Genomic DNA, 27,993 nt, shown 5'->3' with positions numbered 1-27,993 from the left:
GACATATTCCTTCCGCTCGAAAAAATCTCTCTCTCTCGCGAGCGCGCATGCGAAATTCCGTCGGATTTCTTTTACGTGATCGCGCGCGCGGAAAGCTGACTCTCTCTCTCTCCCCTCGCGTGCGAACGTCCGCACGTGTGTTTATACGGCCGCGAGATTCCAGACAGCTCTCCCTCTTTTATTTTTTATTTTCCGCTCACGGCTCTCTTTTTTCCTCCTCCCGCGAGTTGTGCTCACCCGTCATTCTTGCGTGCGGCGCGAAATCAAGCGTGGTATTTTCACGCAATTATGACTCTCCCTGCAAGCTTCGTAACCGCAACAACAATAACAACAACAACAGCGGTGAGCGGTTTTATCCAATCGTCGACGACGAGGTAAAAAGTGTGCGAGTGTTATATAGAGCAAAGGGGGGGGGGGGGAGATATCGACTTACCCAGGAGTACGTCGCTGCTGCGGCTTTCAGTCTAAAGTTTTGAGTGGGCGGCTTCTTCCGGCTTGTTGGTTCGCTCGAGGATCATCTTCGGCTGCTGCGGCATCTGCAATCACAAGAGAGAGGACAGGACGAATTAGCGAGAGGCTGCGTGTGGCTGCGTTAATTAAAAGGAGATGACTACTGTACGGGGGAAAACCGCGAGGAGTGTAAGCTGACGCCTTGGATTTTCCTAATTAGCCGGAAAAATCGAGTTTATCATTAGCCGTATATGTATACGATGATTTGCATCCGGCTCGCGGAAAAGTTAGCCTACGCTCGCTAAACTCGCTATCGTCGAATATTCGCAGCGAGCGAAAATCGATGGAAATATAAAAATACAAGTGGACGGCGCGAAAGCTCCGCTGTCGGGCTTAATTAATGACGGTATAGATATATACACACTGCAATCGATATCGCAGTGTAAAGCTCTTTCTCTCCCTCCGATAAAGGCTGCAACATAATCGAGCCTTTGAAGAGAGAATGAAAGCATCTCGCTGTATTACACAGTTTTCCATCTAGTCGTCTACGTATAGTTGCGGGCGTTAATTAATTGCGTACAACCTCTTGGAATTAGGTGTCGAGACTTTCTAACTTTCCGCTGACGGAGAAGACACGCTTTTATTGTCGCGAGTAATGAGCGTCGACACTTCTTCGTTTTTGATCTCGTCGTCGTCTGCGCCAAGCCCAAACAATACAGGAGGTAGTAGGCGGAGAAGATCGGAGGAGAAAATCCTATTTGCCGAAACAATGCGTCGCGCGCGGAGAGAGCTTTTTTCGGCTTTGTGACTCGACTCTCTCTCTCTCTCTCTCTCTCTTTCGCTGTCTCTGACACGTCGTCGATCACCGCTGCGTCGGAATTTTGTTTTGTCCCGTCTCTCTACTCCGGATAATTAGGAGCGTCGACTGTGGAGGAATGATAAAAAATCCTCGGAAATTAATCGATCGATCTCGCGCAAGCTCGAATATAAATCTCGCGTTATGGCGTCGTCCTATAATCTCCTCCGCCGTTGGGTAAAGGAAAATCGATCTGCTGAACGGCCGGTGCAAGTATGGAAGAAGAAGACTTTTCGCCGGCCGGCTTCTTCTTCCCTCTTCCGGCTGTACACGTTTCCCCCTTCGCTCGGCTTAGCTAACTTTTACTCCCACGTGTGCACTAGTCGCCATAGAAACCACGTGCGCTCGAAGGGGACAGCCTGTTTTTCTTATTACGCCGCTGCTCTTTACGCGATTTTCAGAGAAACAAGTGCTCAGCTCTTCCGATCGATCGACTCTCTTCCCCCCTCCCTCATTGGTTTATCGGAATTTTTTATCTTTTTCTTCTTCCGCTTCGTAATTCCCGCGCAATCGTACGAAAATGAGCAGCGACTCGGACTCAGCGCGAGAGAAAAAAGAGCGTGTATGGAGCAGGGGAATAAGAGAAACTTTTACGGCAAGTGCACGGAAGGGTCTCTCTTTCCTTCCTGGGGGAGAGTTGACTATATCTCGGTTCCTGCCAATCTCGTCCCCTGGGACAACGTCGTCGTCGCCGAGGGTGTAGTAGTAGTAGTAGTAGTAGTAGTAGCATACTTTGACTGCCATCTATCTACGTCCTATGCGTCTTCCCTTCATTTCGGGGCTCTTGCAACTCGTGTCTCGACTGTATACACATCGGGACACAGACTAGTCGAAGTTGCTTACTTTGAAGTGTCGGGACGCTACATAGAGGACGGCTCGATTGATAACGAGGCCGAAAATTGCGGCGCTGCAGTTTAGAAAAGTGTGCTGGGTGTAACAATAAACGCCGATATGATACTACCCGTGAGATAATTATCTCGAAGGAGAAGCGTCGTCGTCGGAGACACGAGTAATCCTCGCTATTCGCAGATGCTGGAGGCGGCCGCTTCTGGGAGACGTAATCCCGAAGCGAAGATCACTCGAAATTAATTGAATTCTCCTCTCTCTCTCTCTCTCTCTCTCTCTCTCTCTCCTCGTCCGCCCGGGAAAGCTGCCGGCGATATCCGCGAAGAAGCAAGAGAGAGAGAGAGAGAATAAAAGCTTCCATCCTCTACTTCCCCGATGCTAAAATAGCCGCTCGGGTATAAAAGCTCTCCAGTCTGATTAAAAATTTCTCGGATCATGGCGCCAAAATCGCGTCGTTACCTCGCGGCTCATCTCCGGCTAGGAATTTTCCCACCGATTAGTGCAAGAGGGCTACTTCTCGCCACCTGGCGACGAAACTATCCCCAAAATCGACTGTACGCGGGGACATCGCGTTAATTACATTCCTGTCGCTCTCGTCAAGCGGCACGTATTAGGGGAGAGCGCTCTGGACTCTAATTAACGCGACGCAGAGTCGGATTCCTCTCGGGCATGGGGATACTTTTTCGACGCTCTCGCTCGCTCGAACGTTTGTCATCTTTATGCGCTAGCTTGTAAATCACCCTTTATTGCGGCGATTCTCTCCTTCTGCTTCTTCTCGGTGAAATATAGGACGGACGTTAAAACTTTTTAAACGAAAATGTGTCGCTCCTTTAAAATCGCGTCGTTTGGTCAATCTTGGCCTTGGTCCAGCGTACGTGCCAATCACTCGCGTACTCTATCTTTCTCGAAATCAACGCCGCGGCTACTGCTTTTCATCTCTCTCCTCGTCGTCGACGTTAATGTTTAATGCAATCTCGGGAGTTTACGCGCGCGAAACGAAATTAGCCGCGCTGCGTCGGACAGCTTATTATTTCAAGGAGTCGCGGAAAGGGACGACGACGCCGCCGCCGCGAGAGAGCGGAAACCCTTTTTCAGTCGCGGCTGTACATGTACTGCGGCCACTTGGGCCAATAAACAAGGCTGTTTTCGCAGCTATACTGCAGAGGAGAGATATACAGCTATGTCGTTTTTCGCCCGAACCGCAAGTTTATGTGTGTATCGCCGGGAGATACATCACCCGTTGGGGATATGCTACTGCATGTACACGGAGGGAAGTATAACGGGGGCTATATCGAGTCATTTTTTCATCGTGTCCGTGTGGAAAATCGATGCGCGCGTAAAATCGCTGCGCACTAGAGGCATAGCGCCGCTCGAGATTCAATCTCGCGGATGGTACGAAACGCTCTCTCTTGACGATTCCATTACGAGCTTGCAGTCGCCTGCCTACAACCATCGGTATTTATTTATTATTATTATTATTTTTTTTTTTTCAAAAAACTAGGGGGAAAAGCCAAGAAAGCCGATACTCTCCCTCGTTCGCATTCAGGTTAATTAACACAATCGTTGCACACGCGTCACTCGAGCGGTGAAAAGGCTGCTATATCAAAGCTTCTCTCTCTCTCTTTCTCTCTCTCCGGCGGCACATAATGCGCGGAAAATCGATTTCCCTCCGCGCGTCGCGAAATTTCCAGTCAATGTTTGCCGCGAAAATCTTGTTTTCAAACGGACTGTGCCAATCATCGCTGCTGCAACGCTTAATCCGAACTCGAAACATTGGAAAAGCGAAGCGAGAGAGCTTTGTGCTTAACACTGCATTGACGAGCGAGCGCGCCGTCAGCCGAATGGAAATCTTTGTCAATATAACGCGCGACGTAATGCTCGCTCTGCTGTGTGCTTTAGCGAAAATTTTTTATCGAGCGCTCAGCGTGTTGTCTTTGGGGATGTATGGCGCGTGTTTATAGGGGAGTAAAATTGAATTATTCGCGATTCCTATCGAGAATCTAAAGATGGATACATTGCGGAGAAAATTTGCGGTTTTCGATATCGAAGTTTACGTCGCGCTATTATTGTTGTCTCCTTCTAACCACATCGTTCAATTACACCACGAAAAGAAAACGTTGCTTACACAGCAACAATCTCTCTCATCCTTAAAATAAAAAAAAATAATAATAAAATCTATCAGACCCCCGCACAACAATTACACCCACCCACAGGCAGCTGTCGCAGCGGCGAAATAACATTACCACAGTGTGCGGCTCGAGCTTACACGCCGTGTACAGATACAGGGGCGCAGCAGCCTCATACACACGAGCGATCGATCGCGCAAGTATAACACTAGTAGTAGTAGTAGTAGTAGTACACGCGAATAAACGATAAGCGCAAGGAAGCCCCTCTCGATCTGCGCTCTCTCTCTCTCTCTCTCTCTCTCTCTCTCTCTCGTTCTCCTCCTCTGCTCCTGCCTGGGCAGTGGAGTAACGAGAGAAAAAATCCGCTTATGAATGCTCTCCCGCCCGTCGAATATGAAATTCGAGAGCTTTATACTCCCCTTCCTCTGCATCGATTCTCTCTCTCTCTCTCTCTCTCTCTCTCTCTCTCTCTCTCTCTCTCTCTCTTTCTCTTTCTCCGCTCTCGCGAATTAATACCCGGCGTCTAATCGAGCAAAAGTGCAAGAGCAGTAAAGCTTCCCCGCGCGCGAGCTTTATGGCGCGTGCAATATGCGCCCGCGATCGTATGAAGGCGGTAATAAGAATTTCGATTAGCAAACTTCTCGGAGTCGAGCTTTTCGTTGACACATACACACAGCAACACTTGTTATAGGCGGCAAAGTCGATCGCGTACACACGCCCGACGTAATAAAACTAGAATAAATACGAAATTGCTAGACATGTGCGCGCGTGCGGCTATAGTACACAGGGTGGGAGCCGATGAGTCAGCCCCGAAAGTTTGTTTCACCCCCGGCTTTAAATGCGGGATGAAGCGGTACGGCGCCACGGGCGAGATCCCCTACGCGTTACAACACGCAGCATACTCTCATCCCCCCTTCTTCTTCGCCTTCAATAAATAAAGCCGGATTCCTGCACTCTGTTTCGGTACCTTCAGCTTTTCCACGCGGCGGCGAAGCTCTCCTTCTTCTCTGGAAGAGTATACATATCCCGGAGAGAGACTAATCGATATTTTTATATTTTTATTCGAGGAGTACAGCGCACGGAAATGTCAACGACCTCCGGCGTCGCTCCGCTGAAAACAAAATCCATCGCAACGAGAGAGAGAGAGAGAGACGTGTATACAGCAGCGGCGCATCGCGATATCCAAAGCGATTACGATATCAAAGAGTACAGCGCAGTTTGCCGATCGTGTCTCCGCGTTTAGTCGACCTCGTCGGCGTCCTATACCCCTTAAGGCTGTTTGCCCTCGAGAGCGTAAACCCACTCTCCTGAAGCGCTCTCCAATGCACTCACCTTCTACACAGCCTTGATGCTGATCACGTAGTGTCTTTTTTTCTCCTTCTTCGTCTTAATTCCGTTTTTTTCTCCTTTCGCGCGATAAAGCTTGCATGCCCTCGCGCCTCGTGTAATTGATATCGGTTGGGAGAGCGAAGGGGAGCTTGATTAACGCGATCCGTCACGAGCGATGGCCCGTGAAATTCTTCTTCGCCGGTGCATACACCTGCCCACGCGCGCGTCGTAGCAACGCAGTACACACCGGTATGAAAAAGCTTCTAATTAGATAACGTCGCAGGAGAGAGAGAGAGAGAGAGAGAGAGAGAGAGAGAGATATGAAAGGGCTGAAAAATTCCGACGACCTTTCCCTTGAAGTTATTCCTGCCTCTCTTCCGGCTGATCGCACAAAGACGGGAGGGGGGGGACAAAGTTCGTTGGCTGCCGCTGCAAGCTCACGCGGTATAGTGACATCAGCGTGTGCGCAGTGTGTGTACACCAGCGCAGCGGGAGCACGTAATGGATACAGGGCTGAGTTTTCGCTCGCTGCGGAGCGGTTTCCTGCGTCTGACAAGCGCCGCGATTTTACCACGTATATACATACACCGAGAGAGAGAGAGGCTAATGCGTCGTTAGACTGACAAGTTGAATTTAACGCGCGTATCCTCCGGCAATTAAAGCTCCGCGATGGCGGAAAAATAGCGGCCCGGCGAGTACATACAATACGTACTGTCGCTGCTCCTATAGCTGCTCCTTGGCCAGCCGAGTACTCGAGCTCACGCACACAGCATCCCCTGTTCAATCAATACCAGATGCCGCTGCTGCAACCGTTCTCTCTCTCTCTCTCTCTCTCTCTCTCTCTCTCTCTCTCTCACGCGGGAGGGAGAGCGTAATCCCCTCGACTGCGTGCGGAGCTTGCACACGGTTCTTCCAAACGACGAGAGGACTGTATTATCGTGCCGGCGCTGCTGCTCTTTGATGAGATTTCGTGCGCGCGATGGGCTCCGAACGGGAGATAGGGCGCGCGCGCGCGCGCGATAATACTTTCGGACGCGTAAATTCGAGCTAATGCTTATAATACTACTAGCGATGCCGTGGAGAGATAGACTTTTTCCGGCGAGCTTGCGCAAGCTCTCTCGCGCGGATAATACGATTTGCATGTAGATACACGCAGGTCTGCGTGTGCTTGCGCGCGTACTGGAGAGAAGAGAGGTAAATTTACCATCGTCGGGGGGGGGGGGGATATATCGGACGACGACGTATTGTGCGAGAACGGGATTGAATTCACCGATTGATCGTAAATAACGAGCGCTTCTTGCGCGCGCGTGTGTGTGCGCGTCGAGTTGCGGTGTCGCGATGAAAATTCAATATCCGGCGTCGATATCATCGCATGTGCGAATATAACGTTGAATTCGGCTGCGCAGTTTAAAGTTAAAAGTTAAAAGTTCCTCCTAGGGAGCTTGAACCGAGTGCGGCGATCGATAGGAACCTAATGGCTTTGTCGGGTAATCCATTAATTGATCCGAATATATCAGAGGTGCGACGTCTCGCTGATCGATATTATATACACACCAACGGGCCGAATTCATTCCATTAGCTGCCTCTGCCTCGGACGATCCTAAACTTGCCGGAAAAGGGAGGCTATAGCTCACTCTCTCTCTCTCTCTCTCTGTGTACTATGTGCGCTCGGTGTCAATCCCGCAATGTCGACGAATATAATTGCGTCGCGGTCGAGTGGCTCGCACAAAGGATAGCACAACACACGCCGGATCAAACTTTAGAGAGAGAGAGAGAGAGAGAGAGAGAGTGGACAATGAATAACTCTGCGGTGGTACAGGCTATCGGTGCTCTGTGCATACGCACGTGCTTTCGTTCTGGGATGTATAATACGCGATGCTGTATAGGTATGATGGAACTTTGATGCTGTATGGCGCGATATCAGTGGCGTGTAATCCTGATTAGCCGACAATGAGCTTTGTGGACTGCTGCAGCGCGGCGATTCTTTGCGATATTGCGCGTGATTTTGTTTTCTATCATGATCGAGGATGAGTTTCTAGCTTTTATCGGCTGATGAATATAGTTGAATTATTTACGTTCGATACGGCAAACAAGGATGATTAACCCGATTCATCGATACAACTCATTTCTTTCCTCGTCACACAATCTCCGCAGCAATCGTCGATACGAAGCAACGGCTCATCCTAAAAGAAATATACACTCCACGCCACAGCTCATACGATCGCCTCGTCGTTAACACATTATCTCCGCCAAGAGAGTGAATCACTCCGATGATGAACTCTCCCCCCAACCGCTCTCCTCTCCTCTCACCAACGACACACAACCAAGCAGTTTTCCCGCGCTGCAGCGCCGCAATTGGGCAGAAGATCAAGCAAGCAGCATCGTACTCTTATCTACTTACACACACACAGGCCAAGACACGAGACGCTGCGCGTAAGCCAGTTAGCTGCATTACGGGGCGCATTATCGGCTTCCGATTACGCGCAGCAGCCTTTACGTCGCCAGTCATGCGCCAAACTCGATACCGGCATTATCTCTATCTCGAGGCAGAGCATCGCTCTTTGTGAGCTACGTCGTCGGCAAGTTCAAAGGCATTGTATAAACTCTTCTATATTTATACCGAAAATGCCGTCGTATACGGTATAAATATATAAGCCCCGGGGGTAATTGGGATGGTATGCTGCGCCGCTGCTGCTGCGGGAAGCCGTCAATCAAGATCCGTCATTCGTTATTACAGCTGATATAGCGCGGCCTGACAAGGGCCAACGCCGGGGCACAGCAGTTTCGGTTCAACTCTGATTAGAGATCGCGCCGCTGGCGGCTGCGCCCGAATTAGAGGCCGATTAATGCGTTTACCGACGAGCAATTAGTTTTCCTCTGCCGAGCTGTGCTCTGCTATACTCGGCTTTTCCATGTAAAGAAAGTCTATAGCATATACGAAGTTTCGAATTTTGCCACGCGCGCGCTGCAGGTGTGTCGTTAATCAGCCTATATTATGCGCGGGATGAACTCCCGCGGCTGTCGCGAGAGCTCTTTTTTTTTTATATTTACGGCTATGTAGACGCCCCCGCGCTGTGTGCTCGTCCGGCGTGAAATTCATTGTGAGCGATTACCCTTATCAAGGGGAGAGGCGTTTTTCGCGGGTAAAATCGATCTTACACACACACACACACGTGGACTGAAAATAGCAACAACGACTTTTTTTTCCCTCGTATACTCTCTCTCTCTCTGTGTTGCTCGGTCGCAGCTTCTTTCTTACGTGCTCGGCATTCGAGTTCGACTTTAATTACAAGCCGGCGCTGCAGAAGGGAGAGGAGAGCTTTTATTCCTGCGCCAGCCGGAGACTTGTTTCGCTGCAACTCTTCGAAGTTTGTTTTCCTTTTTTTCCTGTACTTCACTTTACTTCTTTCTTTCTTTCTTTCCAAGAGTCGCGGAAGATTCTCGGAAGAACGACTGCCGCTCCGTGATACTCTATGGGTAATGAAAAGTAATTATACATTGTTTTTTCAACGAAATTGCATTGATTAAGGAAACTCGATATGTACATTCGCGGGTTACTGACTAGATGTTGACTAGATTTGCTAATAACTGGCTAAAAATTAGCTAGAAACTAACCATATTCTAGCCAGGAATCAGTGTTCAACATTACAATCTTCACACAGGCTTGACAGATACGAATCAGTGCTGTCTGCAGCGCATAATATCCTCACTTAACGATCAACTTATTCCAGTCGACGCATCAAAATCGCAAACTGGCCATCCCCGCGCCCGCACAACCCCTTTCGCACACATGACCGGTAATTACACCGTCGGCTCTCTTGCGGGGATCTGCATGAGAATGAAAAATTGCCTCTCGCCAGGCGCGCGCGTCCCGAAAAATTTAAATACGAAAGGGAAGCGACCGCTTTTATCTCTCTCTCTCTCTCTCTCTCCCGCTTTTTCTCCTCCTCCGCTGCTGGACAGACACACGAGACATTTTCTCCCGACAACAGCGATTTGGCACGCGCCCGTCAAGTTTATTAAAAAGTCGCGCTCGCGGTAAATATTTGTCCGCGGCCCTGTAATTTAGGTCGGTCTCGAGAATATCATCCCTATAGTTCTGAGTTTTTTGGACCAGTGCCAAGCTCGCTTAGTAGATGTGTACGCGCACATACTTTTGAAACCGACGAGGAAGGGAATATTTTTTCAGGGCTGTGGTACTAAAAAATGTTCTATGGTACTCTGGAATAACAGAGAAAGAGACGACGGGCGGGAAAGAGTAAGTAAGTACAAATCCGTCCCCCTCGTTAAGGAGGGAAAATATTTGTCCGCGAGAGCGTAAAGTCGCCGCTTGGAAGCAATCTGCGAAATTTACTCTCTAACGATCTGGCGACGAGGATGATTCAAAGGTCGACGGTTATCTCTTCTTAGAGTAAAAAAAAATTCTTCGATCGATGTAAGGTTTTTCCTCGCGCGTTAAATCCCCGAGCTTCTTCCTCCGTAAGCCTTCAATAATAGAACGCGGACCGACACCTCGAATCATTTCCATTAGGACATTGTGTATTTAGTCGGTGCAGGGATTTGGGAGATGTAGAGGATGTGTTAGATCGCGAGAGATGGACGTGTGGGTAAGTTGTGAATAATTGAACCGATCGAGTTCCCGTGTATATATAATGATTAACCGTCTGTTACACGGATAGCGAAGAAGCTTTCGGCTATCGAGACAACACAGGGAGATATGGCTTTGCACTATAGTCCAGTCGAATAGACGGTTTATCTTGGACTTTGCTGAATAAGAGAAGGGAAGCAAGTTGATGGGAGGAATAAGCATGACTAAGGGAGAGAGAAGCCAGCTAACTGCCGCTCGGTTCGTCCGTGAATTTCCGAAGCGAGAAGATCACAATCAGACTCCGAAATAGTTCAGTCTCTCTTGCTCTCGGCTTTATTAAATTAACCGAGACGACTGGCACTGCGCGGAATATAAAAAAGGGGTATACAAGTCGCCTCGAAAAATATCATGGTTATGATAACGAAAAGATAAATCAAAGCGCGCGTCATCGTCAATTATAAAATAAAAAATAATTAAAAAATCGTGATTAATTAAACCGGAACAATCCCACTGTGTGTAACAAAATATACACAGCCCGTCAGAAGCGGAAGAACAGCAGCAGCAGGGGTATGCTTCGGAATCGTTAAAACGGCTTCTCTCTCTCCCCGCACACAGCTCGCGGCTATCGCGTAGAGCCGACTCGTAGCGTCGGCATTAATATCGCGACCCTCCGCGCGCGAGCTGCGTGACAAGCTACGATTTCATTGCCGGCGTCGCTCGGGACAAAATATATACACATCCGCGCGTATACTATACATGCATAAAGTACTGCCTCGTCGCACGTGACAAGTATAGACATAGCCGCTTTTCAAGTAATACTGCGCACTTGCGGAATAGATCAGCCTGATTGATAAGTCGGATCCACGACATCGATAAGCTGCCGGCTCTTGGGCGTATAATATAATTTTTCACTTCGAGACGCAATAAAAAACAAGGGAAACAATGTTCCGGTACAGGCTACCGAAAAATCGACCCGAAAAACAATTCCTCGAGCAGAGACATTCCAAGACAGTACGGTGTAGCTTTGAAAGCCGTCGTCGGACCCGCATCGATTACTTTTCTCTCTCTCTCTCTCTCCCTCTCTGCCGGCGGCGTGCAGCCCTCTCGAGGGAAAATTATTCGAGCGTCGCGCCCCGGTCAGCTTTATTATTCAAAAGCTCGCGGGCCGTCGAGCCTCCGTTAATTACTCGCGCTTCGGAAATAGTACAGAAAAAAAAAGGAAAAAAACTCGGTGTTTTTCTTCCGCTCCATTGTCTATACCCCCGCCCCCGCGCTTTTCCTTTGCGAATTTCTAACACTTTTCCGAGAGAGAGAGAGAGAGAGAGAGAGAGAGACCGTTATGAAAAATTCAATTCCGCGAGGATTAAGCGGCGCTGATTAAATTTCCAGAGAGTGAGGGACATGGACTCCTCTCGCGTCTGTGTTTGCACACACTAGAGCTGAGGAAAGGGTTAAGTATGGAAGCCGATAGTGTACGCATAGACTTAGCGGAGCATTACATAATCGACGATATCGCTGCTTCCTCCGATTACACGGGTATTAATGCCCCCCGTCTACGATGCCAGCTTACTCGTGTGTTCTATACGAGTCTACTGTATGCTCGCTGCGACGAGTGGAGAGACGTTTTTTCACATCCTCTGCAGCAGCAGTCTATTTTCGGAGTAGTAGGCGCTCCGTTACTGCAACCGAGTGTGATTCGTACGTGACTTCGTGTGCCGAGGCGCTTTTCGTTTGCTCGAAGGTTATTATAAAAGTCGCATTGTTTGCGGTAAGCTCCCGAGAGAGAGAGAGAGAGAGAGAGAGAGAGAGAGAGAGAGCTCGCGGAAAAGGACGAAAGTAATCAGTATCGATCGGGTCTATATTAGCTGATCGCTCGGCTCGATTGAATCGAGCGCGTCTCCTGCATCAATTCATTAAAGCGGGACGGCTATAGTATCGTCGTGCCAGACATACGTTATGCGTCAATGACGCGCGGAAGTGTATCTCGTGTCGGCCAATTATCGGCCGGCGAATATTCATTTTATTTTATCACACCTACGTACGACGCCAGATATACAGCTCTACGCGTGTGTATATAGTACAGTAGCTATATCCGAGCACTTTTTTACGACAACCGATATTTCCTCCGATGCAGGCTATATGTATTTAGATTCTCCGCGCGGCTCCGCCGGATGAAATGGGATGTACGTGATGTGCCTGCGTAGCCAATCACCTTCTTCTTCTTCTTTCCTCCCCTATTCCTTGGTATACTGCAGCGGCAGCAGCAGCCACTTTCCCCTTACTTTTTTTTTTCTTCCGAGCGACGCCGCTCTCGTTTCCTCCTCGTAGACTTGGGCCGAACTTTTCTTCGCGAGAGGAAACAGCGAAAAGCTGCTATAGACGATCGGCGACGCGTATAAGAGCCGCTGATGTATAAAAAAATGGAGATATTGTTGAAGGAGAAATTTTCAGGCTATATTGACGGCGGTCAAGGACGCGTAGCTATATGGATTTCGACAGTGCACGCGAGTTATTTCCATGACATAGTTCGTAAAAGGCCGCGCTAGCTGGTGTGTAATTTGCGAGTTTATTGTCTTGCCTGGAAACTATGCAGGACTATACTTCGTGGAAGTGTAATAACAAGGCGCGATGATAGCTATATAGTTCGGTTTTACTTTTATTTAGACACGCTTTTATGCTGTATAGTCGTCGTCGTTGCGCTAATTCACTCGATCCGTGTATATAGAGGAAGCTTTCTCCATACGACCTAAAAATTCAATTTAAGAATCTCATATATCGAGAGAAAAAGATAAGCCTGCACACAATGCCCATCGATCAGTGCACGGGCCAAACTGGAGCAACGACCTTTGGAGGCAGATAAGAAATCCAGTTCGGCGACCATCGAGAGCCATTAAGATCCGTCATCCGAATGATCAGTTTCACGATTAGAACCGCTGCTGGAACAGCTCCGGCAATTCGTATATAAAACGAGACTTGTTCGTCTCTAGTGGAAATTCGCGTCCTCCTTTCAACTGTACACCCTCACTACCCCTACACACACACACACACACACACACCCGTAGACAGTATTCTGGCAAACTCGAAACTACTAGCTGCTGCGCAGATAGCGCGAGGGAAAGAGCAAAGTTCGAGAGAGTGAACTGTATATAGGTGTGTAGGTACACCCTTGACTTTCCATTGCCGATTCAAATCAAATTGTCCCCCGCTCGCTCCCATCTCAGTTTCGAACTGAAAAGTGTAATAACGATCCTGGCGCACATGCACGAGATGGAGAGAGAGAGAGAGAGAGAGAGAGAGAAAAAGAGAGAGAACACAAAAAGCAACGGCTCGGACGACGAGAAATTAGTTCCTTGACCCACATGTCCGCGATGTAGTTTTAGCTCTCTCTCTCTCTCTCTCAGTGCGGTATATACGTATAGTGTACACGCCCCTCAGGCGTGTACAAAGTTCGCGCGGACAATGGAAAACGTCGCTGAAAATGCCGGGACAGCCGGAAATTACTTTGTGCGAGCGGCCTGGCCCAGTTCATCGACTGGACTGTTATCTCTGGCTGCTGCGAGAGAGACGTGCTATATACGTATAATTAAAAATCGAGGAAAGGACTCGCCTCTCTCTACGCGTATAATGTACGCAATACACAGCCAGCTCTGTGTGTGTATATACGAGTGTGTGTCACGTAGAGAGAGAGAGAGAGAGAGAGAGAGAGAGAGAGAGAGAGAGAGAGTCGAGGGAGGGCTGGGACACACACCGGGAAAATATGAGACGGAACTGCACTTACGGAGCTGGTTATACGGCTCTCCGAGAGCAGCACAACACGTGTTCCTGTGTGAATTGTAACTGGATGCCGTATAGCAGAGGTATATAGTGGGTGGACGGGGGCGTTTAGCAGTAAATTTTATTATTGTTCGTAATCAAGGGAGAGAAAAACGGGGCACCTATGTGTGTATGTGTGTGTGGGTGCCCTACGTGACGCCGCCGGCTTGAAAGCTCTCCTTGTTCGCGCTCGCGCGCACGTGTGTGTGCTTTACAAGTGCGTGTACGTATAGTCAGAAGTGTCTTTATGGCCTGGCTTGATTAAACTTTTTATCGACGTGCCCGTGCTTAGCTCTGGATATAAGTACCGATTTGGAATGTACACGTATGTGGGGCAAGATTTTGAGGAATTTTCCCGACTGTGGGAGCCTAGAAGACCGTCTTTACACACGCTGTGCTGATTTTCCGAAAAACGATAACGATATCAGGAGAAAACAAAGAGAGAACAGCAGCAGCGAGGAAAAGCTCGCGGCACAGAAAGAAGCATAGTCGTCCTACAGTTTCAGCTATGTGCACACGCGTTGAAATATCGAGCGCATTAAAATAGCCGCGCGCGAGCGAGGCAGGGGCGAGATTTCCGGGTTTTGACCAGAAGCGGCCGCCGCCGCCGCCGCGCATCGACCAACAAGCGTCGCTATGCTGTGTCGCGAGAGCTTTTTTCCGACGTCGAGCTTTTCCACACACGCACACATACGAGTTTCTGCTCCAGTTCCGCGAGCGCAATTCCGGTTCGTTGTACCCGACTCTACACACACACACACACACACTATATACAGTTTGCAAACGCGCGTATACATCCACGAGGATTACTGTCAATACGCCGGATTTTCTTCTCTTTTTTTCCAAAGCTCTATACATCCCCGTTTCATGCGCCGACTGTAAAAAAGCAGGACAATTAAACGAAAAGACGTTCGCAGCGAGAGAAAAAAGAGGTAAACAACGATGGCGCGTAAAATCCGAGCTCAAACGAGCGCGAATAATGCAGCGGCGGCTCGGTCGAGTGTGAACGCCGCGGAGAAGAGAACAAGAGATACAGAGAAAGAGAGAGAGAGCGACAAGTGCAGCGTGTGCGGGATTACACGCGATATAAACTGGCCGACGACGACGACGACGCGCGGGAGACAATGGGCCGAATCGAGCGTAAAGCTTCTAGGGTTACCTGCGCTGTTTACGCGTATACCTATGGAGCTTACGTGCTTTGGAAATTTCAGAATCATGGGACATTGGTATTCCGCTGCGGTCAGATAGTGGACGAGGTTTTTTTGAAAAGCTCGGGCTAGCTGGGGGAGGAGAGCGGAAAAGCACCGGAGAGAAAATTTCATAAAGTTCAGCGGAACGTCTGGAAAGTTCGCGGACACTGCAGCGGACGTGCGATAACCGGTAGTTTGCGATGTGAGTGCAGTGATGTTTATGCAGAGTTTTTTTTTTAATTTCGATTTATCCACGATAAAATCACTGGGATTTATTAGAGTATAGAAGTAAAAGAATTCGCGGGAACATTCCGGCACCTTTGAACTCAATTTAAAGAGCCGCAGCAGCGACGAGATTAAAAAGAAGAAAAAGTATAGACAGGCACAGTCGATATCGTATTCCAAAGTTACGCACTTAATTGGATGAGAGGCCTCGAGGCGAATTGAATTTCGCCGCTCGGCTCTCTCTCTCTCTCTCTCGCATTGATTTCCGATGTAAGACTATACCACGCCGGCGTTTCACCTTTTTCTCGAGTAATTAATCTCGTTATTTACCACAACCTGCGCGCGAGAGCTTTCTGGGAAGAAGTCGCCGGAAAAGACTCCTGCGATTACACCGATTATATCCTCGACCTCTATTCTCTCTCCTAACAGATAGATAATAAATCAGCGTCTTTGTGTACAGCGTCGAAGAAGAAGAAGAAGCAGCAGCAGCGGATGTGAATGAAAACGGACATCGGATAGCTATGCAAATGATCGTCGCCGCGCGCGGGTGGTCGCATCCGGTGACGCATTTCTTATCACTTATACAGCAGAAGTTGTACATAAGCATTCCTTTATTCTTCTGTATAGGGTAAAAGCCCGACGCGAAAAATTGAAAAACGACTGACGAGAGCATAATGCCCTGCGCGCGCGGCGTAAGTCGAAAATGGAAGAGGCTTTCTCGGTACATGGCGCATAGGTACATACAGCGCGCGCCTTATCTCGACGTAAAAAATGCAGGAAACGTTAGCCGAGAGGCTTTCAACCCGCTGAAGGCGGGCGGCTTTACACCCGCGCGCGTGAGAGACGTTCCCGTTTTTCTGGCACGCGATTAAAGCTCTACCGCTTCCGCGTAAAAGACGCCGGGTAATGCTGAGCCCTCAAAGTGCATGTGACTATATATAATCCGTATAGGTCGATCGAGTTCAGGTCTATAGGTATAGTGTTGTTTTTTTTTTTCTCAGCTCATTCATCAATCGAAGAGAGGGTGTAGCTTCTATTTTAGGGCCGATGCGTATATTGTCGCACATCCGCTGTGTCGCTCGTGACGGACGAGCTAAGAAAAACGAGGCGCGAAAGGGAGTAGGTACAGTGCGTACGGGGTTATTTTTATCCCGTGCGCGGCCTGCACCGGATAAATTTATATCCCTCGCGATTTCGAGCTACCGCGGATATTGTGCGTGGGAATCGTGGACTGGCTTGCGTCATAGTGCGGTTAGACATAGTGTTTTTGGTTGTTTTTTTTTTCATCTTCCGCTGCTGGAACCGTAATGAACCGTAACACGATGATCGCTTTGATCTGCGTTGGCGTGAGATTCTGGTTACTGGTGTGTTTTTACTCGGAAGCTTTGAACGATTTGTTATTCATTATTTATTAAAATATGCGAGGCGCATTCGAGCTCGCCGGTATTGTAATCAGTGTATAGATAAATATTTAACGAGTTTATTTTAGAATCGAACGTTTCCATTCACCCGCGCTTTGAGATCGAGATTAAGATACGGCGCCCCATACCTATACGCACGTATAGGAGAGAGAAGACCTACAACAATAGCCCTATATACGCGCATAAATATTTATCCAGAAGCTTTCATTCAATTTTCCAGCTGATCCTCGATACACTTCGAGTTCATATATGCAAAATGACCCCGACGCGTCTAATGTATTCTAATCGTCCTCCATGAATAACTCAACTCCCGCGCGAAGAGAAGGAAAAGAAGAGAGGCAAAAAAACACACGGAGAAGAAGATGGATCCGAGGGAAAAAGTCCTAGGCAAACAGCAATTTCCGTTCCGATAAGCAAAGGCGTCGCCAGATTGAACGCCGCGCGCGGCAAGGGCATGATGCATATGTAGAGCTCTGTGCGGTCTACGAAGAGAGAGGGAGAGAGAGAGAGAGAGAGAGACGTGTAAGAGTATATACATATACGTATACGTGTGTAAGGGGGAGAGCGTCGTCGTCGAACACCTGCTCCTCAGGTATGCGCGCGAGCGATCCTTCCTTACCTCTTTCTCTCTCCCTTTGGCCGCCGCAGCCGCTTCGAGAGACTCTATACTCCTTTATATTCACTCGGATTTCGCAGATGCCGCGGCTTCGATTTGCCCTGCTTTAATTTTTCGAATTTTTTTATTTTTCATTCACTTATCCAAAGTACGTTAATCGCCTTCAGCGTCGAGCGTAAAATTCATCGGATAAGCAACAAAAAAAAAAAAAAAAAAAAAACGAGGAGGAAGGAAGCTTCCGAATCTCCTCCGCAGCAAAAAGATCCCCGTACAGCGATTGAGACGTCGTCACGCCCCCGAGAGCAACGCCTGCTGCAAATACACGCACAAACGGAGAAAGGAGAGAGAGAGAGCCCGTATACGTCACAAAGGAACCAGTTTCGCCCTCCTACACACGACTGCAGCAGTGGGAATATATAAAGAGCCATGATTTTTCGAGGCAGCAGCAGCTGCACACACAGTTGCTGGACACGTGTTGCCCCGCGCGAAAGGATTTTTGCAACAATGTCGATCGCGGAGCGGTTCGATGCTATTCGCTTATACTCTTTTTCGGGAGCCGCGTATGGCCGCTAAGCGGGATGTGCATCTGGTACGAGTTAGCGTGTTTTCCGCTTTCGTATATATACTGCTCAAGACTGTAACGTTAATAAAAAGAGACGAGGGGATTAAAAGCGTTAGCCGCAGCGTAAACCCTATCATCGCAACGCGATTAAATAATCCCTTAACCAGCTCCTCCAACTCCTCTTCCTTCTATACCTGTTTACGTCGCCTCGTGTATATACACTTTTCCTCGACCTCACCTCAACACACACACACACACACGTATACGCGAACTTTGTTGCCAGTCACGCAACCTACACGGCCCCGAGTATATACTTATAATTTGTCCGCTCGCTCGATAGATCGATCCTCTCCCTTTGAAAAAAAAGTGGCACACAAAAATAATCGCCTTTGTGTGTATTATGGTACGAGTAACATAACACACGTATAATTTTCGCGCTAAAAAGTTGCACTTTGTATACGTCCTATTACGCGGAATTTCTCCCCGCTTCTGTAAGCTTCTCAAAAGTCTAACTCCTGTTCTCGGAACGCCCGTAGCATCTGTCGAGGTCGACGTAAACAAGCAGAAAATCGAATTAATTACGAGAGAGGAGCGACGAGGCTATTCGAAAAATGTAACATCGCGCACGGAAAGTTGGACTACGGTATATAGTATAAACCCCAGAGCTACTGTGTGTGTGTGTGTGTATAAATATATATACACACACATATACAAACGTATTATAATCTCGAGGATCGATCTTAATTACCTCGCGCTTATGCACGCGCGATTATTAAAGCCGTTCCGCGCGCACATCAGAGCCGCTTCCGTGATTATGATGAATTGCAGCGACAGTTCCTTTTTCATATATATTTTTTTTTTGAATCTCACGCCGGACGTCGATAGCAATTTTTGGGAGACGCGAGCCACACGCGGTTTTAAGCGCTTTTTCAATACACGTCGCTCGATTTTTCGATACGTAGTTACGAATAGGTGGGCGGCGCGCGAGCAACGAAACTAATATTTTTTTAATAATCGTCGCACGCGCGCACACGCGGAAAAACACCGGAGCATATCGATTGCCGATGCGCGACTGCCCCGTGAGTGTGTGTGCGTAATAAAAATAACGGGGGAAAAAATACAAGACTCGTTCGCCGGGTGCCCTTAATTTAAGCACAGCATACATAGGGGTACTTAAATTTCTGAATTATATACCCGCGCGCCAGTCTTGTATTTTTAGCTCTAACGCGTGTGTGTGTGTGTGTGTGCGAGCGTCGATGGGGAAAAGCTTTTCGGCGAAGCAGCAGCGGCGTTTTTTCCGATAAGCAATAATCCGGCCGCGGAAAGTCTGGTATTTTCGCGCAAACGCCGCGGTTAATTAGAAGCAGCGATGCGGCTAATTTCGCGAGAGTCCATAATACGTTATTTCGCTCATAACGCGCGCGCGCACGCATGTATATAATAACGCCGTGTGTATCGATCGATCAACAAGTGTTCGCGTTGTGCGCGATATGAAAAAATAATACGCAGGTATACGGGGTGATGTAGGAGCCGTGTAGTGTGCGTATGTACAAGTATGCTAATAATCTGGTCGAGCGACTAATTTCCCCGAACAAGGACTCGTCCTTGAGTTATAAGCCAAACCGGGCGCGTCGAAGTATCGCATCAACGAGGGGGTACACTCTCGTACGCGGTATATAGGTATACTGGTATAGATGTATCAAAACAGAAAAAAGCCTCACCTCTCAGCGCAGAAAAAGTCGTCGACGCAGCCCCTCGAGTAAAAAGGATAACACACACTCACACACTGTTATATATGGATAGCGAGCCAGAGTCAACGCGGGGGTGTCGTCGTCGTGTCGGTTCCGTGACCTTCTCCGAGGCGTAGGTAGTTATATTATCCACACAACACAGCTAAGCGGAAGAGAGCTCGATCGATTCGCGGCCACGTGACACTTGTGCTCTCCTCTCGTTTATAATATAGCTCTGTGTATACACGGCACAAACGTGTCGTAGCTGACGCGCGCACTGAGCCAGACTATATACGTATACCAGTTCCACACAGTCTCTCTCGCTATCTTCTCTCTTTCTCTTTCTCTATTATCACACTTTTCCTAGCCCCCGATGATACGCACAAAAAGCAGCGTCGATTGAGTATACTGTACGAGATACGACCATTCCATTCGGAGAGACACACGCGCAGCGAAGCGTCTCGGCTGGCATCCGCGCTCGCTCTGACCGCCTTCGCGGAGAGCCGCCGCCGCTGTCGCCGGCGGTTCGCGGCGCGCAAGCGCGCCGCAGCATCCACCCCCACTTTTTCCCTTACTCGCGCTTTCTCCGCTCCTTCCGATGCTGCAGCGCGGCAACGCTGTGTTCTTCGCCGCCGGAGAAGCTTTATTACTGGACGTTTAGTTTTTTAATTGCAAGGATGATTATACGGCCGGGAGAGATTAATCGAGACTTTACTTCTGCGCGTCGGCTATTTATTTTTTAATCAGCTCGTATACGACGATCAGTGTTGTGCAGACTCGATGACGATGACAACAACGATGTCTATTTATAAACGCCGGTGTGGAATGGAATTACAGCACGAGTATAGGTATAATATCTCGTTATAATTCCAAGCCGGTTCTTTGTCCGACGGCCAATGGGCGCGCACGGACCGGCAAGCGATTCGCGCGACCAATAGCCTCTCGGAAAGTGGGGAAGAATCGTGCGGAGAGGAAGAGAGCGAAGAAGAAGCGAAGCAGACGTCGGGCAACGCCAACGACGCTCTCTCTCTCTCTCTCTCAGCTCTCGCGGTTCTGTTGTTGGCGTTAGGTATATTCGCTCGCGTGCAGTGCGATATTATCGTCGTCGCATTGAAATTTCGCTATGGAGAGATACGAGCGGATCAAAAAGGTGGGCGAAGGCTCCTTCGGCAAAGTGTTCAAGGCCAAAAGAAAGTGCGATGGGGCGATCGTCGCTTACAAAGTCACGGAAAAGGTGAGTCTGTCTGTTATGCACTTTGTGTTCGTTCTCTGTGTGATGGAGGTTTGTAAGTGTCGTTTCTTTTTTCTCTTTCGCTCTGTGTGTATAGAAAGGACGCTCGCCCAAAGAGCTGGAGAGTCTGAGACGCGAGTGCGAGATTCAGAAGGACCTGCAGCATCCGAATATCATTCAGATGCTTGACTCTTTTGAGACTGAGAGCGAGGTGAGTGTTTTTTTTTTTCTTTCTTTGGGTATACGCTCCCCTGCGAGTAGGCTTACCACCTTCCCTGATTGTGCAATAATGCGTGTGTGTTGATTGACAGATTGTCGTTGTGACAGAGTATGTGGAGAAGGAACTGTACGAGATCATCACCAAGGCTGGGAGACTGTCAGAGGAACGAGCTCAGGTGATAGCCTGTGATCTTGTGTCCGCTCTCCATTACTTGCACTCAAACAGAATTGTTCATAGGTATGGTCTTTGCTGATTTGAGAGTGAAAGAATGGGTGGGAATTTGTGTTTTTCATTTTTTAGAGACATGAAGCCGCAAAATGTTCTCTTGGACCCTGATGGAGTGGCAAAACTCTGTGACTTTGGATTTGCTAGAATCATGAGTCAAGGAACTCATGTTCTCATGTCTATCAAAGGGACACCGCTCTACATGGCACCCGAATTGCACGATGAGAGGCCCTATGATCACAATGTTGACTTATGGTACAACTCATCTATCATTTATCTCACCAAACTTCTTCATCGTCATCTTATTGACATAAAACTTTAGGTCCCTAGGCTGCATAATTTACGAGTTAGTAGCAGGTGTGCCACCCTTTCAAACTTCCTCCATGAAAGAACTTGAATCATTAGTGAGACGCAAGGAAATCAAGTGGCCTGATCACATATCCTCCAACTGCCTAAGTTTCTTGCAGGTAAGTCTTCATCATCATAAAAAAACAACAACGACGCAACAAAACGCAATCACATTTTCATTCTGTGTAGGGTCTGCTCCAAAAAGATCCCCGACATCGTCTGAGCTGGACGGAACTTCTGGAACACCCCTTCGTGAAGGGTCGAATCCTGACGGTCGAGAAAAACGTGCCGCGGTCTCTGACCTTGCCCCTCTCCGCCAGTCAGTCGCGCGCCAAGCAGCAGCAGCTCCAGAGCTTAGCCTCGCGCTTCACCAGCCAGTCCAAGTACGTATATACACATACACACACACGGTATACGCGTCGTCGCTCCCTTATCTCCCGTTCATTAAACGAACCGACCGTTCATCCATTTATTTCCCAGGAAAATACTGGAGAAGCAACTGAAGAAGATACACTCGCTGCGGAGGAGCGAGCCAAGTGGCTCGGAGTCGAGTGCCAGCGTCGACGTACTGCTCAACAATCTGAGTATGCGCGCGTCGTTGCGCAGCGACCTAGTCGCTGCCGACCATGCTATCTGCCAAGTGGATTGTCCTATCGTCGAGGAGGAGCCTTATCAGCAGATTGATCAGGTGCCAGCTCAAGAAGACTGCTGCGTCGCCAATGCCAATATTATTCCGGAAAATCCCCCGGCGATGGTAAGATTCTTATCGTTGACGATATGGATGGAGAAGCCACTCGAGTTTTGAATAATTCCGAGGAAAATATTTCAGCCCCCGCCTGTGCCGGCCTGTTGCATGTACGGACCGAGCGCTTGGCATATGGACAATGCCTACAACTTTCCTCTGCCGCCCTGTTGCAGCCTCGCGATGCATCAGAACAATCAAATGTACGAGCACTACTGCTTCTCACCGATTCCTCATCAGAACAATTCGGCTTCCTACTCGCTGGACGAATTCAACAACGAGTGCAAGCAGACGACCTCCTCGCGAATCAGCTCCAAAATGGAGAATCAGATCGGTGCCGAAGTGGTACGTCTAGTTCGGAATATTTTTTAGTACACTTTTATTTTGTATTTTAAACAAGTTTCGCTGTTTATACAGAACAACATAAGCCAACGTCGCAAGAGACTAGTCAACTGGAAGGCTTACGACATAGAGGAAAAATTCGAGAACGGGGAGTGGCTGGGCTTCCTGGAACAATCCATAGACGAGATGATGGAAGGCGAGACGGCCTTCGTACTCCAGGACCGTTGCACTTCGTTGGTGTTTATGACACCCCTAAGAAATCCAGGCGCCAACTGCCGGGTCATCGAGTACGTAGCTTGTCTCATGTCCATACCCTTCGTCGTAGCCAGTAGCAACATTATCGACGAAGAAGAGCTGGAGCGGATCCAGCGCATCTACCTCGACATGAAACTCGTGCCGAACCTCGTCTACGCCGTGAAGCTGCTCATGAGCGACAAGAACTGCAACACCGAAACCGACGACTCCATCGCGGCCAATGGCAAGTGGAGGTCGGCGCTTGGTCTTTCGGTCGGCAAACTCCAGGCGCTCGAGCGCATCATGTTGTTGCTCTGCAGACTAGTGCACGCGAAGCCCGAGTTTTTGACTCAGTTCTGTGACGCTATTTTCGTAGTACCCGATGGCGTGAGATCATTCCAGCAGATCTTTGGGCTGGTGAAGAGGAAGTCGAGAACCGTTTCGGATCTCTTGGCAATCATGAGCCAAGTCTTCAGATCGCAGTCCAGCAATGACGAGCTCGTCGAGGCAATTTTACTGCGGGACATGTCCGTCGGTGAGTGAAATTCATTATTCAATCGTCAATAGTATAATATAAAGCTCTCGCTCAACGTCGCATTTACTTTCCTTTCCGCCCAGATGATTTGACGGATTTGCTCACAAAGCTCTTGAAGCATCGGCAGAGCAAGTTGCGCTCGCGCACCTGCGTATTTCTACTGTTATTGGGAATCTTCAGTCCAAAGACGCTGCAACACGTCTGGGGAAAATCTTTGCGAAATCTCCTCGAGAGCCTCCTCGAAGATAGAGACAAGTCTGTTCGGGACGTAAGTATACGAACTTTTCGCGGCGCGCAATACAATTCTATCCTCGCTCTCGCACTTTACGTAACGTGCTCGTTTACATGAATATTGAATTTCCAGGCTGCAGCCGAAGCCGTTGCCTCGATGAAAGAACTGCCGTACTACGATCCCGGCAAGGATTCTTGAGACTCGCGCGGAATCCCACACGATCATCAATTGTACATACGACTTCTTTTTATACGACGACGCTCAGCAACTTTTGTAATAAACCATACACGTTCCGCAAACGAGTCTCTACACTTGAATTTCCAATCGAAAAACAGAAAAGGCGCCTGAGAATGTGCGATGTGAGCTACACAAGCGACAGCAATAACAAGCAATTACGCGAATAAAGTTGCGACGACGTCGTCGAAGAGCCGCTAATTCTCCAGCCCCCATCGGAGCATCGTCGGAGAACGCTGAGTAAGCTCCCCATAACGTACGCGCCCTCTCTCTCTCTCTCTCTCTCTCTCTCTCTCTATCTCTCTACAATAGACAGCCGCAGCGAGAGAGAACGTTATGTATGAGGTACAAAGGCCCCCGAGGCGGGGGAGTCGAGGGCTGCGCCGTTAAATTACTGGGTTAAACGACGGCGGATCCACGCTCTTTGTGTCACTTAAAAAGCCGCCGAAGGGAGAGCGAATCGCACAATGCCGCGTCGTCTCGCGGACAGACGGGGAGATTGCAAAAACGAAGCGGATGAGTGGGTGTATGGATTCCGAATACGCTAATTGAGGACCGTAGCGTTGCTCTTCCTTCCCTGCGAAATCAATTTTTATTTCCCCTCGAAAAGTGTAAGCGCGCGCGCGTATTTACCCGCGCAAATTTTTTTCTCTCGTTATCGCTAACGAGCCGCTGTACGCGATTTCCGTGCATAATTCACGCGCTTGGAATAAGGTATCAAACCGCCGTCTGAAAATCCTCGTAAAGTGACTCATTGTCCGCGCGCAAGCCATTGTCGTCGGGAAAGTACAGCGAATTAAGCGTAAAAGAGAACCGCCGAGAAAAAGATGCGGGAGAAAGAGAGAGAGAGAGAGAGAGAGAGAGTAGAGCTATGTATAGAGCCGCGACTCGCTCGAGGGAAAAGACGTCTGAGGGAGGAAAAGGGGAGTAGTAGTATAGCGATTTCCGTGGGAAATTCACTCGGCTCTAAAAATCGCGTTAATGCTCGCCCGTATAACTCGATCGAAAACGGAATAACGCGCGCACAGTATTATACACGGATTATACCATTATGCAACTGCGCGTTAATTGCGAGTCGGGCCGGTAGATCGAACTGCCCGCTTATAATCCAATTCTACCGCGCGCGGATAAAACGACGAATCCCTTTCATCTAGGACTCGGCGCACACACAGCCGTATTAAAACTAGCTCTGACATTTGCAATTTCGAAAATATGATGGCTCTGTGAGCGCTCGGCCCCGAGGCGAAAAGCGGGCCAATTCGAATGCAGGACTATTCCATTTTCTGCGGACGCGCAATGCGGAAAACATTTCCAATATATCGGGGAATCCAAGGCGTGGCTGCCGCTGCTGCTGCAGTCGGGGAAATATATAAGGCGACACCGCAAGAGGAAATGTTATTAGGCTCGGATACCGCAGCGCAGAATCGCTCGAATTTCAGGGATCATCCTTCCCCGAGGATCTCTTTCGCGATATTATACCCCGTCGTGAAGAAATCTTGACTTCTTTTTCCCTGCGCGCGCGCGAGAGAGAGAGAGAATATTATAGATTTTAGTCGTAGAGGATTAATTTTGGAGTTGCAGGTACTACATGGGGTATACATGTTTGTTGCAGGTATGTGTATAGAGATGGGGAGACACGCACGTGAGAAGGACGGCTGATGTGAAGAGCGTAGACCGCAAAAACCGAACCTGCCCTGCTTGTTTTGGAAGTTTGGATGCGCCGAGAGACACGCCATATAAAGAGAAAACATTGTGCGCTCCCTGGAAATTCTCTCCCTCGGATCTTTGATGCAGTATATCTCGTTGCTTGTTTTGACCACGCGTTTCAGTGCGAAAAGCCGGATTCGAGAGAAATGGGATTCGTAAACGTAAAACGTAGGCGTATGCGTAATTAAATCCATCGTGACGAGTACACGCAGAGAATGTTTATGTTTCATGCAAACCATTCGAGGTATTTGTATTCGCTTCGTATAACATAAAATCAAACAAAAAGATATATCGATTCCGCGTATTCGCGATGACTCTTCGCTTCTCGAGACAATGCGAAGATTTGCCGTATAGGCGCGTTATACAAGCGAGACGCATACGCGTGATTAATCACAACGCAATTTAATCACGGCAGCTGCAGCCGCTCGCGATTATTGAATGAGTATGTACATGCGTATGACAGGTGATACTTGGAAATTCAGCTCGCTCGCGCACTTTCACTTATGTACATCGTTGTCGCCTGCTAAAGTGTCTGCACTCTCTTGAGGCGATAATTGAGCTCGGAATTTTCGAGGAGCCGTATATCGAGTGAGGATGTACAGCCAATTTGAATGTACAATGTAGAGATCTAAAAATCGGAGGGCGACACAAAAGCGATCCGATCGTCCCTCGGCGGCGGCGTGCAACACCTGTGCAAATGGAAAAAGAGAACTCGCGCCGAATCCCATTATCCTAGGCGCAACAAAGAGTCTCGGCGGCCAATCTCGAAAGAAGTAGGGCTATAAAACAATATCCGACGCTCGCGGATGCGCGAAATTTCCGGGGCTGGAATACATACGCCTCTCCTCCCTCTATCCGATGAGTGTGTTACAAACGCGTATAACGAGCAAAAACCGGACTGCAGCAGCAGCTGGTCGAGATTTTTAAAAGCAGGTACAAACTCGAAGGGAGTCAGGTATATAAGGAAAAATAATACAGAGTAGACTTTTATTACATTATTATTTTTTCAAATTGCAGACTACACCGCATGGACGTCCTAGCTTGAACGGCTTCTAGAAATCGTCGATACCCCTCGTCGGAGAAGGAAAGTCGAGCTGCCGCAGAGAGTATCGATGCACATAATCTCCGCAAGCCTCGCATCTTTTTCCTTCTGCCTCTTTCTCTCTTGCGGCTGAAAAATAATCTCTTCGGACGAAAGCGTGCGGCCGCAAACGGACTGTCTTGAAGAGCGAGAGGAGAGGGACGAAACCGGAGCCGAAAACCGGCAGATGGCACGCGCTCGGGACCCAAACGAGCAGAGGGACCGCACGAGATGAACCCGAGAGGGCCTGTTTTTTTTTTAATTCTCGATGCTGCTGCTGCTGCAGCAGCAACTCCGATTTGTATCTTCGGAGGAGAGGCCTTGGCACAGCGGGTCGTGTATTGTGTACCGCTATACGAGGAGTCGAAGACGTGCGTTTTTAGAGAAAGCTGACAGTATTGTCCGAGGGGATGGATTTGAGTAGTTCGTAATGTTTCCTTCGGGAGAATTAGCGACAGCTGTTTAGCTGTCCATTAGAGCCAGTAATATGGGAGTGAATAATACGTTCGTGTTACTCCTCTGACTTGCTAATAATTTTCGTGCTCGCTTCCGAAACCCTGTATCGGGTGGTATTCTTTTGAATTCGCACAATGCAAGAAGAATCAATAGATAAAATCAATTCACAATAATCGTCTTCAGGATCTCATTAGCGTTATCGCACGAAGCTCTAAATCTTGAAAAAGAAATTGACGAGCGCGGTCTGCGCCAAATTTTCGCTGTCGAGATTTAGCACGCCTCTCTTTTTCTCTCCCCCATTTCTTGCGGTACCTACACTCGCACACGCCTTTCCACGTGACTGCGCTCACCGGCAGGTGCAGCGCGAGCGAACCTCGGCAAAGCCACCTGCCGTGCTCGCTCGATTCTCGTTTCTCTCTTTCTCTCTGCTCAATTTATTTTTCGAGAGTCGCTACGCCGCCCGATACTCCTGCTGTCGTAAATAGTTCGGCTTGAAATTGGCATTCCTTTTTCTGCGGAAACGTGAGTAAATGGAGTAATAGATGTTTGTCGTAGGGTTAAGAGAAAGAGAGAGAAAGAGAGAAGATTGAAAGGAGCCGATGGTAATCGAAGCGAGTCGCCGTCGGATCAAAGAGCGTGTATAGGAGAAGCGGA

The 27,993-nt window shown here is 48.7% G+C and overlaps 2 protein-coding genes across 5 annotated transcripts in view; one reads left to right on the top strand and one right to left on the bottom strand.

The window, feature by feature from the left end:
* LOC100123753 (protein tincar) overlaps positions 1–20,259 on the bottom strand; it is a 34,339-nt gene extending 14,080 nt beyond the window's left edge. For all 4 annotated transcript variants that reach the window (XM_008204765.4, XM_001607408.6, XM_016981091.3 and 1 more), the window contains exons 1-2: positions 19,744–20,259; positions 434–536 (exon numbers count right to left, since the gene is read on the bottom strand). The gene's annotated coding sequence lies outside the window, so the exon portion shown is untranslated. The remainder of the gene's footprint in view (positions 1–433; positions 537–19,743) is intronic.
* Positions 20,260–20,382: 123 nt separating this feature from the next.
* Positions 20,383–24,160, top strand: LOC100123750 (serine/threonine-protein kinase fused). Its single transcript, XM_016985056.2, has 11 exons — positions 20,383–20,986; positions 21,081–21,194; positions 21,295–21,440; positions 21,504–21,683; positions 21,751–21,895; positions 21,966–22,159; positions 22,257–22,530; positions 22,606–22,863; positions 22,936–23,629; positions 23,713–23,897; positions 23,994–24,160. Exons 1-11 carry the CDS (start codon positions 20,876–20,878, stop codon positions 24,057–24,059), a joined length of 2,367 nt encoding a protein of 788 aa, XP_016840545.1. The 5' UTR covers positions 20,383–20,875; the 3' UTR covers positions 24,060–24,160.
* Positions 24,161–27,993: the final 3,833 nt, after the last annotated feature.

The sequence above is a fragment of the Nasonia vitripennis genome, chromosome 1 (genome assembly GCF_009193385.2).
Source record: "Nasonia vitripennis strain AsymCx chromosome 1, Nvit_psr_1.1, whole genome shotgun sequence".
Taxonomy (NCBI): Eukaryota; Metazoa; Arthropoda; class Insecta; order Hymenoptera; family Pteromalidae; genus Nasonia; species Nasonia vitripennis.
This window is presented reverse-complemented; position numbering and strand designations above follow the sequence as displayed.